The 14727-nt window shown below is 49.0% G+C and overlaps 6 protein-coding genes across 6 annotated transcripts; 3 read left to right on the forward strand and 3 right to left on the reverse strand.

The window, feature by feature from the left end:
* Positions 1-355: 355 nt before the first annotated feature.
* N7511_006062 (aminophospholipid-translocating P4-type ATPase NEO1) lies at positions 356-4084 on the forward strand (the record flags this gene model as incomplete). Its single annotated transcript, XM_057128439.1, has 1 exon — positions 356-4084. The coding sequence occupies one exon, from the start codon at positions 356-358 to the stop codon at positions 4082-4084; it is 3729 nt and encodes a 1242-aa protein (XP_056982995.1).
* A 1539-nt stretch (positions 4085-5623) lies between these two features.
* N7511_006063 (uncharacterized protein) lies at positions 5624-6295 on the reverse strand (the record flags this gene model as incomplete). The annotated part of the gene is made up of 1 exon (XM_057128440.1): positions 5624-6295. One exon carries the CDS (start codon positions 6293-6295, stop codon positions 5624-5626), a length of 672 nt encoding a protein of 223 aa, XP_056982996.1.
* A 411-nt stretch (positions 6296-6706) lies between these two features.
* Positions 6707-7764, reverse strand: N7511_006064 (ribosome biosynthesis protein MAK16; the record flags this gene model as incomplete). The annotated part of the gene is made up of 2 exons (XM_057128441.1): positions 6707-7595; positions 7706-7764. The coding sequence occupies 2 exons, from the start codon at positions 7762-7764 to the stop codon at positions 6707-6709; spliced, it is 948 nt and encodes a 315-aa protein (XP_056982997.1).
* Positions 7765-8284: 520 nt separating this feature from the next.
* Positions 8285-9755, reverse strand: N7511_006065 (uncharacterized protein; the record flags this gene model as incomplete). The annotated part of the gene is made up of 3 exons (XM_057128442.1): positions 8285-9257; positions 9316-9375; positions 9421-9755. The coding sequence occupies 3 exons, from the start codon at positions 9753-9755 to the stop codon at positions 8285-8287; spliced, it is 1368 nt and encodes a 455-aa protein (XP_056982998.1).
* Positions 9756-10594: 839 nt separating this feature from the next.
* N7511_006066 (C2H2-type zinc finger protein) lies at positions 10595-13268 on the forward strand (the record flags this gene model as incomplete). Its single annotated transcript, XM_057128443.1, has 7 exons — positions 10595-10749; positions 10816-11590; positions 11643-11843; positions 11897-11986; positions 12043-12093; positions 12148-12272; positions 12320-13268. The coding sequence occupies 7 exons, from the start codon at positions 10595-10597 to the stop codon at positions 13266-13268; spliced, it is 2346 nt and encodes a 781-aa protein (XP_056982999.1).
* A 451-nt stretch (positions 13269-13719) lies between these two features.
* N7511_006067 (fumarylacetoacetate hydrolase family protein) lies at positions 13720-14700 on the forward strand (the record flags this gene model as incomplete). Its single annotated transcript, XM_057128444.1, has 3 exons — positions 13720-13908; positions 13966-14335; positions 14396-14700. 3 exons carry the CDS (start codon positions 13720-13722, stop codon positions 14698-14700), a joined length of 864 nt encoding a protein of 287 aa, XP_056983000.1.
* Positions 14701-14727: the final 27 nt, after the last annotated feature.

A 14727-nucleotide genomic window follows, 5' to 3' on the forward strand; every position in this document is an offset into this window, starting at 1 on the left:
GACAACAGGGCCAACTATATCTGCTCAAGTCTGGTCGATCTCGGAAGCGTAGTTAATCCGAATTATGTCGACTTTAAGCATGATTACATCAGCAGTGACATAACGGATGCACTCATGTGATTGCGTGGCCCCGACAAGGCAGTCACGAACATTTGTCTTTGTATATTGTCTTGGATTCTGCTTCATTTATAAGTGGTACTTCTTTGATATTCTCCTCACACTCCTTCACCATGCTCCAGCTCAATTATTGAACCAATGCCGTGACTTGGGATGAACATTCATTTTATGCGAGGGTCAGCACAACGCTACATACAGCCATTGATCAACCAGCTTCGATCTCACAAACCTTTCGACAATGCCGTCGTCAGCCGACTACCTACATCCCCTCGATCCTGTGCCAGATGACTTCTCAGATTCGGATGATGATTTAGACCTGGAAGAGCTTGACCCGGGCACAGCCCAACCCCATACATCCCGCGAGTCTCGAGACTATACCGGCCGCAAACGAGGTTATGGACCGGGAATTGCGCTGCGGAATTTGAGAGTTGGAGTGGGAAGCCGGTGGAGACGCAGCGCATCGGGACAGGGGGAATTCGAGGAAGATACGGACGCTTTGCTAGAGAACCGCGAAGAGGAAGGCCTAGGGGGCTCACATGCGAGCTCGAGGAATCTCGCAGACGATGATGCACCCCTATTGGACCGCAGAAGCTCGACACGGATTTTCAATGACGATGAACCCCCCAAAAAGGGTGGCTTTCTAGGGTTCTCCGGATTCAAGACACCTAGCTTCCTTCAAGGAAATTCCATCAAGCTTGGATCAAACGCGAGCGACTCGTCCAACCAACCTCCCCGCGAAGTACTTGTCGGGCAATTGCAGGCCGCAAAATATCCCGCCAATGTCGTCTCCAACGCCAAATATACACCCTGGAGTTTCTTACCACGAACACTCTACAACGAATTCTCCTTCTTCTTCAACATATACTTCCTCCTGGTGGCCTTGTCTCAGGTTATTCCCGTGCTACGGATTGGCTATATGTCTTCCTACATAGCCCCACTGGCCTTCGTGGTTGCTATCTCCCTGGGCAAAGAGGCACTTGATGACATTGGACGGCGTCGAAGAGATGCTGAGGCAAATGCGGAAGAATACTGCATCATGTCGCTAAGCACATCTACTCCAATGGAACTTACAAAAAAGTCTCGCGACTTGAAAGTTGGTGATATTCTTAAAGTTCGAAAGAACCAACGCTTGCCCGCCGATGTGGTGATTCTGAAAAGCGTTTCGAACGACTCTGGTACTCCGCGCCAGTCTCTATCGGCAAATCCAGAAGCAACTCCGGATCTGCTTGAATCTGACCAAGGACCGTCTGAGCTAACCTCCAAGTCTGCGGACAACTCCTCAGCCGGTGATACCTTTATCCGTACGGATCAGTTGGACGGTGAAACGGATTGGAAGCTTCGACTACCCTCCGTTCTGTCCCAATCAATATCCTTGAGCGACTTCTCTCGATTGAAAATCACTGCGAGTGCTCCCGACAAGAGGGTCAACGAGTTCGTTGGTACAATCGAGTTAAGCTCACCCCCTGGACTTTACGATGCGCCTCAGCCAAGCGACTCAATGACCCCCGGCGAAGATCAATCTACACCCTCCGCACCTTTGAACATTGACAACACTGCTTGGGCCAACACTGTTCTTGCTTCCAACACTACTACCTACGCCGTGATTATCTACACAGGATCACAAACCCGCGCTGCCCTATCAACTTCAGCCTCACGTTCGAAGACCGGCTTATTGGAATACGAGATCAACAACCTCACCAAGATCCTTTGTATTCTCACACTCACACTTTCTATCATTCTTGTGGGGCTGGAAGGTTTCGAACCTACTAATGACAAGAAGTGGTATGTCGCTATCATGATTTATCTTATTCTCTTCTCAACCATCATTCCCATGAGTCTACGAGTCAATTTGGACATGGCCAAGTCAGTTTACGGGCGATTTATCCAACGGGACAAAGACATCCCGGGTACAGTAGTCCGTACCAGCACAATCCCTGAGGATCTAGGGAGAATTGAATACCTCCTTTCTGATAAAACGGGAACCTTGACGCAGAATGAAATGGAGCTGAAAAAGATACACGTTGGTACTGTCTCATACGCCAATGAGGCCATGGATGAAGTTGCTTCATTTATTCGTCAAAGCTTTGCAGGCAATGGCTTGACTACTCCTTCAACTCCCTATGGAACTCAAGCTGGCCAGGCCACCGCTCCGCGTACAAGGCGAGAGATTGGCACCCGGGTACGGGATATCATTCTAGCTCTTGCTCTCTGTCACAATGTCACACCAACCACCGAGGAAGAAGATGGCCAAAAAGTAACAAGTTACCAAGCGTCGTCCCCAGATGAAATTGCTATTGTTCGGTATACCGAAGAGGTCGGACTGAAGCTGTGTTATCGAGACAGACAAAATATTGCTCTGGAATCTACTGACACCAAGCAAGTTGTCGTTCGCGTTCGCATTCTTGATATCTTTCCATTCACTTCCGATAGCAAACGAATGGGTATCATTGTGCAATTTCAGCAAGATGATAAAGGGCTTGAGACGCTCGGCCAAGACAGCGAGATCTGGTTCTATCAAAAGGGTGCAGACACTGTCATGTCGTCTATTGTGGCAACGAATGACTGGCTAGATGAAGAAACAGCAAATATGGCCCGAGAAGGTTTGCGAACCTTGGTTGTTGGACGCAAGCGTCTTACGTGGCAGCAGTATCAAGACTTCTCTGCCAAGTATAGACAGGCATCGCTTTCACTGCAAGGACGTGATGCGGGTATGAGCAAAGTCGTGAGTGAATACCTTGAGCAAGACTTGGAGCTTTCCGGAGTGACAGGCGTGGAGGATCGACTTCAGCGTGACGTCAAATCATCCCTTGAGCTTATGCGTAATGCAGGCATCAAGATCTGGATGTTGACGGGCGATAAAGTCGAAACCGCTCGATGTGTTGCTATCTCCGCAAAACTGGTGTCCCGAGGTCAATACATCCACACTGTGACCAAAGTGACGGACAAATCAGCTGCGCAAGAAGCCCTTGACTTCTTGCGCAACAAGACTGACTGCTGTCTGTTGATTGATGGCGAGTCTCTTACTCTCATGCTTGGACAATTCCGATCAGCCTTTATCTCGGTTGCGGTTCTGCTGCCTGCTGTTATCGCATGCCGATGCTCTCCCACTCAAAAAGCTGAAATTGCGGAGTTGATTCGCCAACACACCAAGAAACGTGTTTGCTGCATCGGTGATGGTGGCAATGATGTCTCCATGATCCAAGCAGCTGATGTAGGCATTGGCATTGTGGGCAAAGAAGGCCGCCAGGCATCTCTTGCAGCTGATTTCAGTATCACTCAGTTCCACCATATCACCAAGCTTCTTGTGTGGCACGGCCGCAACTCATACAAGAGGTCTGCCAAGCTAGCCCAGTTCATCATGCACCGTGGTTTGATCATCAGTGTCTGTCAGACCATGTACAGCATTGCCAGTCACTTTGACCCTAAGGGTCTGTTTATCAATTGGCTCATGGTTGGTTATGCCACAGTCTATACCAATGCTCCGGTCTTTTCTCTCGCCTTTGATCGCGACGTGGATGAACGACTTGCCAATCTTTACCCTGAATTGTACAAAGAGTTGAAGACAGGCAAAAGCTTGAGCTACCGTTCGTTCTTTGGCTGGGTCATGATTTCCGTCTACCAGGGGGCTGTCATTCAAGGCCTTTCACAGATTCTCTTGGACACCATCACTGGCCCGCAACTTATCAGTCTTTCCTTCACGGCCTTGGTGCTTAACGAGCTGGGAATGGTTGCCATCGCCGTCACAACCTGGCACCCCGTCATGATCTTCTGCCTGGTTGGCACCTTACTTGTATACGCAGGCAGCGTCCCCTTCTTAGGCGAATACTTTGACCTCGGCTTCGTTATCACCCTGGACTGGTTATGGCGTGTCGTCGTTGTCCTCGCCGTCGCCCTGGTCCCAGTTTGGGCCGGTAAAATGATCAAACAATCATGGCACCCGCCAAGTTATCGGAAAGTCCGTGGATGAGTCCGAAGGATTGGGTATATTTGGCTCTTGTTCTCTCGCTTAGACTTTCTTTTTCTCCTTTTGCTACCTTAGCTGCCACTCATCTTTCATGTGGCCTGTACATCATCTTGAGCATCATACCTTGGAAGTGCATCTAGCGTTGGTTATCATCTTGTTTGAATAGTCAATCTACGTCAGTTGACTGATCCATCAGCTTCCATATCGCCCAGTGTTGTATATGGAAGAGTCCGCCGTAGTTAAGTGTTCTGATGATCTTTGGACAGGAGGGAAGAGGACTAGCAGGTCTGATCAAGGTGGTTGATTCACATTCCACAGAAAGGAAACAACCCACGATAGATTTCGCTGAGCTATACCAACACTCACGTTCAGCTTGATGAGCGGTATATTTCTTTCCTCGGTCCTTCGGCCTCAAACAGAAGAACACAGCCGACAACCCTAGTCTCAACCCTCATAAAATCCTTTTCCAAAGCCGCCCTGATGTCTACCTCACCATCGTCAAGATTCGAGAGAACACCCCCCGAATTCAAACGCTTCATCAGAAATCTCCCCCAAAGATTACAAGGGACTCCTTTCCCCAGCACAGTAGCCCCATATACCACACCGCCAGGCGCAAGAACTCTCCCCAGATTCCTAAACAACTTCATCTTCTCCGACACAGGCCAGGGCAAGCAATGTAACAAAAAGAAAAGCGAAATTGAATCAAAGGTACCCGTCAAAGGCAGCGAACCCAAAACATCCGCCTCTACAATATGCACATTTCCATTCCGATTCCCATCCCTAGTAAGTCGATTCGCAGCATGAGCCAGCGACTTGGGATTCAGATCCAAAAGCGTAATCTTGGTTTCTGGCGGTGGAGCACTTCGCACCAAATAATAACCTGTGCCCGGCCCGATATCTAGATGATGTCTTCGGAGGTTGCGTTTGTAGAAAGGGAGGAGAGTAGATCCAGTCGGGCAGGACCAGGCATACTTGTTGCATACGCCCAGAACCCAGAAGTCGTATAGAGGGAGAAACCATCGATAGACTGTTGTGCCTTTTTTCAAAGAGGGCATTTTTGATTGCGATTCCCGGTCAGAAGGAGATCATTTTTCTTTCAATACTGTGCTGCTTTTGGACGGGGAGGGTTAGACTTCAATGCATTGCAGATCTATATTCTGATTTATCACATTAGTTTGACCTTGCATGAACTGCTGTACATGATGGTATGATATCAGATGTTCAAGTCTGATGGGAAGCAAGGCATGTAAAGTATACAATATGTGGCATATTACGGTATACTTCCAAGGAGATTACATTCCAGAATATCCCCCGGCTTCCCGTTCGGCATCCAGTGGCTTGCCAAGGTATTCCTTGTTGTTCCTGAAGCCTCGACTCAAAGTCGTTGTATTCCTCGAATGTGCTCCATTTCTGGCTGTCTGGTAGTCTACAAAGTACTTCCGGTAGAGGCCTCGTATGTGCGATTTGCTCCATTCAAGTATGTACATAAAACAGAAAACTCCTAGCACCATGCTCGCAATGCAATGCATATAATATCTCCACTCAGCGTCGACCCATACCCCCAACCGGCTTCCTTACACTTGGATCGACATTCGGACTGGGAGACCGGCCACCCTGCAGCCTGGCCCGCAGCCGATCCTGCGCGGACCCGGCACGGTCGAGATTGACCCGAGCTTGCGGCGACTGATGTGATCCAGTGCGCTGACTCGGCAAAGGTCGCGCACCGGCAGGGTGGAGGTTGCTCGGCGAGCCGGCTTGAGACAGGGTAACGGGCGGGGTGCCGGAGGGGACGGGGCCAGGCGGAGCGCTGTTGGCGGCAACGAGAGGTGGTGCGTTGCCTCCACGGCCACGACGTAGACTAGCGGTCTGTGGGTTCTGGGGTTGGGCTTGAGGCGCGGAATCACCCCAGAGATCGCCCAGACCGCCGCTGCGGCCGTAGCTGGGCTGCTGCGCACCGGAGAGTTGGGTTGTTGCGATCTGGCGCGAAGAGGGCGTCGAGACTGGGGCTTTGGGATCTTGGGGGAGCCATGGTGGGAAGGGTCGGCCCTTTTCGTTGTAGTAGGCGCGGAGGGCGTTGGAGATGTGGGAACAGTCTTCGTTCTCCGGGTCGTCGCCTTCGTCGCCTAATGTGATAGTGCGGCGGAGGTTTGTCAGGCGAGATCCTAGGCCTGATATGGCCGAGGAGGTGGTCAGGGAGGAGAAGTATGAGCTCATGGTGGGTGAGTGTAGGTGTTTGAAGGTGAGCTTCGATGCGGGGCGGGACGAGCGAGCTTGACCGGTGGAGACCCAATCCGATGCAGGTGATGGAGCTGATGCAGGCGATGTAATTGAGAACGTTGGCGATGAAAGAAGATGAATTGTGGCCTGTTCTTATAATATCAAGAGGATTTCTCCTGATGAAGTTAAGAAGATGAGACGGACATTGGGCGACATGTGGCACGTGATTGGTTTCAGCTTAACAAGTTGCAAGTTGCACGTTGAAAGTTGAACGGTCAAGGTTGAAGAACATTATTTTGGTACAAAATTGGAATTGGATCGTAAAATGGATGCAATAGGGTATCCTGATCACTACAAATAATAACACAGAACCCGAACGCCATGCACACTGGTGAACTTTTTCTTCCCTTATGCCAGCTCCTTGCCAGCACCCTCGGTCTCGTACTCGATCTCGATGCGAGGTCCCTTCTTGCGAGGCTTGACCTGGGGAGCAGCAGCCTTCCGCTTAGCACTGGGCTTAGGCTTCTTCTCATCCTCGCTAGGCTCATCCTCACTGTCCTCATCGCTCTCATCCTCATCGTCATCGTAGTCGCTGGAATCAGCCGAGTCACCACCCAGCCAGTCCTCCATATCCTCGAGGTCCTCCTCCTCCTCATCGAGATCACTGACGTACTCAACCTCACCAACACCCTCCTCCTCTTCTTCCTCAAGCTCGCCATCATCCATATCCACATCACGCTCACCATCACCAGCGCGCTCAAGACCCCGGAGAACCTTCTTCCAGATGCCCTCCTCAACATTGAGTGGCCGATCACCATAAGCACCACTGCGCAGACGCTCAATAAGCTCACGCTCAATAGCACGCTCAACCTTAGCCGCAGACAGAGCCTTGCGCTCACGGGTCTCCTCACGTCGACGGATCTTAGGGGCAAGCTTAGGCACCACCTTCTCCCCAAGACGCTCATCCTCCTTGGCAATGTTCTTCATGCGGATGTGGACCTGCGTCAGGCGGGTGAGACGCTGCTTGCACTTGTGGGTGAGGAACTTGGGCCAGTAGATGAGGCGCTCGTCAAGCTGTTCCAGGGCCTTTGCGTAGTTGGAGGACAGGCGCACACGCTCCCACCATTTGCTGGGCATGTGGGCACGCTCGACGGTCTTCATGTACAGGTACATCACGCCGGTTTCGGGGTCGGTTCGCACTGTCGCATAGCGCGAGTTGGCTAGCGGACACGACTGACGATTACAAAGACCGCTGACATTGTATTCATTGCGACAGAAATTTTGGTCTTTTGTCGTCCTATCAAGAAAAAAATCGATCGTTAGTGGCTGTTCCTGATTTTTCGACCCCGGGCAAATTCAAATGCAAATGCAAATCCGATAGGCATTATGGTGGAAAGTAGAACTCACTTGAGCTTGTAGGAGCAGAATTGCTGGTTAATAACCTGCCACACAATTTCGTCGGACATGATGGGCGACAGTGAAATGGTGACTGTAGTCCAGATGTTGCAGATGTTGACGGAAGAAAAAAAAGTTGGCGGTCACGTGGAATGCTTATCGATAGGCGCAACGTCACTGGAGGAACGCATTCTTCTCATTGCCGACTTCTACGGGCTTTGGAAGTGGCAATTCCAGTATGGAACGACTTTTGTGGTCATATTCTATGCATTGTTCGCATTAAAAAAACATATTCGAAGAGAATTTGATCTATCAAAGCCGGGTTGACCTTGTTGCTAGGACCAACTGGACCCACTTGGTATCTATATGTTCTCACCAGTCCTCGCCCTATGTAGATGCCAATTTGTCCAAAATTTACACGGCAAGTCGTCTTCATTCGTGTCTAGTCTAGCTCTGAGGCTTTGTATACTCACATAAGAGATATTGTGCATTACAAAGACCTAGTCTCTCGTACCGGTCATGCATTGCTCAGATAAATAGTCCATTGCTGAAAGAAGGACCAGGATTGTATTTAGTATCACATTCCATAAATCACCCTGCATACCCATGTACACTAGAATTGCGAGTCAATTTCCGCAGACGCTTCCCAAAGAAATATATCGGCAGCCCCAGAACCATTGGGCCAATAGTCAGCGCAAACTCAACCATAGCAGGGACAATGAAACCCCTCCGTGCTGCCAGGGGCATGACCCAGTAACTCATCGCAAATCCACAAGTATTTTTGATAACGGTTGCAACCACCATGATCTCACCAGAGATCGGTTTGTAACAGTCAACGGCGTATGCAATGGCTATTGTAGGAACTGTGGTCACACAAAGCCCGCTGAAGCCATAACCAACGACGAGCACAATAGGCCAATCCCAGAGTCGGTCATAGCCTACACCGCCAATGACAATACCAATCACGGTGAACATAAAGTAAGGAATAAGAGCTGGGAGACGCATCTCTGCTTCTCGTATGCCATTATTTCTCTCTGTAGCTCTCACGGCAATCCAATCAGAGAATGGGCCTGCGGTGGCAAGACCAATCAAACCACCAACAACAAAGGCAAAGTTGGAGTATCCCACGCTTGACGGAGAGAAATTGTATGGAGGGGCACTTAGAATACCGGATTCGGTCAAGTTCCAGAACAGGAGGATGTTGGCGGGACCGGCCACATTCAGACCTGCCCAGAAGATGATTGGGAATAGAAAGAGTCGGAATGGCGAGATAATGTCTCTTAGCAAGAATGATTTCCAAGCTGGTTCTGGGGCTTGCCAGAGTTTAAATTGAGATTTGGATGGCCGACCGGTGCCTAGAACATTACTGCGTTGTTCGATGCTTTCAAGTTGCTCTGTTTCTACTTTGGCAATGGCGTGGGTGGCTAGATCTTCGCTTTCAAGCCGAGAGTTGTTTGGCTGTGTATCTCTGTGAAATCGGGTTTCTGGGAAACAGCACAGGAGGGTGACAAAGTTGAAACAAGTGAGAGCTAGGGAGAGCCAGAAGAAACTTCGCCAGCCATATCTAAACAGATTTTATCAGCTTCGTGACTTTCTGGAGTGCGGAAATACAAGAGACTTACCTTTGCCCGATATTGCCTGAAATGATAGGACCAATGAACAAACCCAAAAAGTACCCCATGCTTTGCAAGTTAGAGATGACTGACTAAACGATAGATGCGACTCACAAATATACACCTGTCCATAGACCTCTCTCATGGAGGAAAAGCATGTCTGCCACAACTTGCACTAGCAGTGTCTCGCTAGTGGCGGTAGCGACTCCATTCACCACACGGGCAGCTAGCATGCTGCTGTAAGACACTGCTAAAGCTTGCCATATACACGAGGCAATGCCCAGCAAGCAAAAGACAAGACTCGTGAGACGCCGACCGAAGATATTGGAGCAGGGGACGATGAGGAAGTTGGAAAACCCGAGAGCTAGTACAGATGCCCCTGTCAAAAGGCTAAGCTGCGTATCGTTGAGCTGGAATTCGGCTGCAAATAAGGGGAACATAGGTCCCATTGATAGAGCTGATTCAACTGAGACGAACAGGAATAGAAATTGGGTTGTTATCACAAGATCTGGGGGGAACAGCACGGTCAGCTGTTGTTGCTAAATATGACGACTTGGATACTAACACTTCCATGGCTTGGACCAGTTCAAGGGATCGTGGGGATCATGCGACGGACAGGGAATCAGTCTGTATTGATATGAGTGTGAATCAGAGCAGATGGTCCGTTCAAAAAAAAACTCACTGTATATCATGATCGGACCCGTTTGTCAAATGGATACCTTCACTCTCTTTCATCAACTCTGTTCCGGGGATTATATCTGTCTCAGCAGTGCTGATAGACTGCCGAACAGAGAATCCCTTGAGGAAAAAAGTCATACTAGCGGTTGATTGAGTATCGCTCCTTATACCGTAGGAGTTGTTAAAGATATAAGAAGCATTGATTTCCCAACAAGGGGTCACCGCGCATAATATCCATACAAGGGATCGCTTCCCCCGTATACCCCAGACTGGCCCACGCGGGGTTCACACAAAGAAAGTTGAGCTTAATTTGCTTCATTGGCTGAAAATGCATCTTCTTTGTGAGCATGTTCGCCTTCTGTCCCACGATTTGGTGGGACGCGCGGGACGCGCGGGACCCCCGGAACTTGGACGTGTATTCATCGCAACACGGCAGACAGATCTCTGCATAAGCAGATCAGTTGCTCAAGGCTGCTGCAGGGTAATTTTCAGCACTTGGAGACCCCGGAGTTGCACCGCCACATCCTCAGATTGGCTTCGCCACGCCGTCTTTCTCGGTCTCCGACTTCTTGCCTCACACCGAAACACCCGCATCCACACTCAAACCAGTATGCCAAGTGAAAGGTTGAAAAATAAACGTGAGCGCTTGTGCTCGTGGTGCTCAAAGTCCTTTACCAAGGACGAGCACCTGGCGCGCCATGTGAGAACACATACAAGGGAGAAACCCTTCATCTGCTCGACTTGCAGAAAGCCGTTCAGTCGTCAGTATGTCTTACAGTTCATATATAAATCTGCTACAGACGGTAGGACAATTGCTGACTGCTAGTTCAGCGATTCACTTTTGCGACATATGAGGTGTCATCCTTCCAGTGCTCCGCAGGAGGGGTTAACAGCGAGACCCGCAAGGGACAGCGCGAATGATGCGATGCAGAAATCCCACGGAAATAAAATATCTCCGTATGGAAGATCGCATGTATTGAGGGAGCCCCCGACACCTCCGCCTCAGCCTTCTTCAGTCGGAGCTGAGTACACAGGTGGCATCAGTACTCGATCGACATCGTATCCATTTGCTAATGACCAAGCTACAGCCATCTCCAATTTTGAAGAGGTTAGTTCAATAAACCCTGAAGAGCAAGGAGAAGCTGTCCCGGGGTTTCCAACACCTGGGTCTCAATCTCATCTACCCCCTCTTGATTCCTCCTTCGCCGATCTCAGTCAGCATGGATCTTGGATGTTTGAAGACTCCAATATCCAAATACCAGCCTGGTTTGCAGATGACGACTTTGACTTGAGCGCTTTGAATTCTGAAATTCTGATGTCAACCACAAACTGGCTTCCGGGACATCTATCCAATCCTCAGAATGAACCAAGTGGACCCGCTCTACAGCCTCCGGAGGAAGACAACGTTCCATCACGCGAAGAGCTTATACGCACCCACTGGCACACTTATATGGGCCCTACATGGCTAGGCCTATCTAGAACTGGTCACATAACTCCCGAGATGATACCCGAACAAACACAAGTGGACGAAGCCTACCGAGCAAGCCTGGCTGTCAAACTTCAACCCGACATACCATTTTTACCTCTTCCATCAACAGACTTCTTGGTAAGCTCAGTCACCATGAATGAATATCGGTTTCAACGTCTGACAGATCTAGAATCTATGTATCCAAATGTATTTTACCAAATTCCACCCCGTCTTTCCGATTGTTCATGCACCCACTTTTCGCCCATCATCGAAAAGCTCTTTACTATTACTCTCTATCTGCTCCATTGGCAGCCTGTTTGTGGGATCTTCTTATGCTGCATCTCAAGGAACCAAAATATTCGAAACGCTGAACAAAGCAATTTTATCGTCGGTACGAGGGAAAAAAGAAGACAGATTGAGTGAATGCCCGCTGACTTGCTGTAGTGGGAGGGTTACTTTGCACGCCAAGGAACCGAAACAATAGCTATGATTCAAGCAGCTCTTATTGGGCAAACATTTGGGTTGTTGTCTGCAGTAAGCTAAATTTGGTTATGGTCTGCCTCAGCTGAACGGCTAACCATTGAGAACAGAGACAGAAAGATTTGCTCGTTGCCCAGACATTCCACGGAACTCTTGTCGTAGTGAGTGATATAAGTCTGATTATTTTGAAAAAGCTAATTAATTGAACTTTTAAGTGGGCGAAAAGAGCCACGGGCTCTCAAAAAGCGAAGAAAGCATCTGATTATATCGGTTTAAGTGACATTTCACAAAATCCCGAAAAAGCATGGAAGACATGGATTCAAGCAGAAGAAAGAAACAGGTGAGCTCATTGCATCGTGAACCGACTATATTTTAACGGGCTTCAAGGCTTCTTGCGGGTATTCATGTTCATGATATCGAGATTTCGGAACTGTTCCTCGCAGATCCATATTTTCGCCATTCTCCATCCAAATTACCGCCCTTATCCGACGACGACCTCTGGCTGGCAAAAACATCCAAGGAATGGGCGCATAAAATGACTTTTCATATCTCACATTCACAATCGTACGCTAGCAATTCACGACCATTAACAAGGAGTGCCGATGAGCCGAGGTTATCGAACTCAATCAGCCCGTTCAACGGATTTTCTACATACTTGGAACTTGGAAGTCTTGCAGCTTCGGCCGTGGAAGCTAAAAGCACAAACAACACAGCGCAGCAAAATTTCTACGAGGATGCTATGGTGAATTTCTACGATTCGAAAATTGCATCAAGGGGAAGCCAAACTACAGAAACCTACTTCCTAACAGTGCTATGGCATTCTGCTTTCATTTCATTATATGCAGACACCAATTGCATAGAACTGGCAATTGGGAAGGAAGGCCTCGCTGAGTCTGAACTACACAGAGAACACATACGTGAATGGGCTTCATCTACAAATGCACAGCGGTGTGCACTCCACGCAACACTCATCCTCCACGAACTACAAAAAAGCCCAATCGGCACAGAGCCTCCATTACATGTTCCTCGAATCGTGTTTCGAGCAGCACTTATATGGTTCTGCTATACTGAATTTGGCTCGACAATGTCAATTAATCGCCATTCAAGTGTAGAATTCCCCGAATTGCAAAAGATCGGGATTAATTGTCAGCGGTTGACATTCGAGGCCAATGGGTTCAAGGTGCTACGGCCTACTATTTCAGAATCGAGTACTCTTTGTGGCCTCCTCGACATTCTACCTCGGGTTGGACATTGGGGTATTTCTCGGCTTTTTGCTTCGATATTGAACTTGCTTGTACCGGATACTAAGGATGATGAGAGGTTTCCGAGAGTGTGAGCGTTGATGAATATCAAGTTACGATTGTATGAGAAACAATGGAATTTCGAAACATAATTAGACAACGTATTCCGAGTAGGAGACATACGATGAGCGAGGTCTCCATCATATATCCCAATTTCGTTATAGGAAGGCTTCCAATTTCCGTCTGTCAGGTGCCGACCTTGGACCTATTTACCACAGAATGGCGATCTTCACTATGACAAGAAAGCGTGGAACTCTACTGCATCGAATATTCTCCACATCATGAAAGAGATGCAAACTCGGATGTATGTTGGATGTGGGACATGGATCTACCTCATCCCCCCGAACCCCGAGCGAAGTATAAAAGTGTCCCACGGTCCCGCATCTCCACATTGCCCCAAGTTCCTGTTGTCGTCACAGGCCTATTTGAACTATCTTCTCACTTCCTAATTCTACGATTTCTCAATTTCAGATTCAAATTGTCAAAATGCCTTCTTGGACCCACCTTGTTCGTTTCATTGCTGTCGAGGACAGCCAGGTTCACCTCGGCCAGCTGGTCGATACAACCCGCGATGTTGGGCGCGACAGTGTCGACGGAGTGAAAATTGCCGCCAAAGTCATCGAGGGGACCATCTTCGATGGCCGTGTGACCGAGGAGGTCATGCACGTGAAGCAGGTTAGTTACTCAAAGTACAAACGATCAACGATTTTTTGCTAACACAGCCTGGTATAGCTTCTATCTCCAGTGACCCAGGAACAATGCAGCTATATCCGCTGTCTGGGTCTGAACTACATGGACCACGCCAAGGAGGGCAACTTCCCTCTTCCCAAGGCACCGATTCTATTCACTAAGCCTCGAACTGCGCTCGCTGGACCTTACCCCGCCGCTATCAATATCCCGAAATGTGCCCAGGATGATACTAGTGATTACGAAGCCGAGCTATGCCTGATTATTGGCAAGTCTGGTCGGGATATTCCCGAGGAAGAGGCATTGGACTACGTCCTCGGCTACACTGCCTCGAACGATGTCTCTGCGCGAACAATGCAGATGCTCACCGCGCAATGGTCTTTCTCGAAGGGACTCGATGGAAGTTGCCCAATTGGTAAGAGCAACAAAATGTATAGACTCTGAGACTTTGGTTAATATTCATTTCTCGAAATAGGACCTGTCTTGGTTGCCCCATCCGCAATCCAAGACCCGCAGACTCTTTCCATCCAAGCCATCCACAACGGCACGGTTGTTCAAGATGGACACACGAAGGATATGATCTTCAACATTAAGAAGCAGATCTCGTACCTGTCGCAAGGCACTACTCTCGAGGCTGGAACCCTCTTCCTTACTGGTACCCCTGCCGGCATTGGATTCTTCCGCGAGCCCAGAGTTGTTCTTCGTGATGGCGATGAGATTAGTGTCAAGATTGATCAGATTGGAACTTTGATTAACAAGGTGCGGTACGAAAGCCGTTAAAGAGCCATCGCAGATGATATGTCTATC

This window comes from Penicillium nucicola (genome assembly GCF_028828085.1).
Source record: "Penicillium nucicola strain IBT 29836 chromosome Unknown utg000006l, whole genome shotgun sequence".
Classification (NCBI taxonomy): Eukaryota; Fungi; Ascomycota; class Eurotiomycetes; order Eurotiales; family Aspergillaceae; genus Penicillium; species Penicillium nucicola.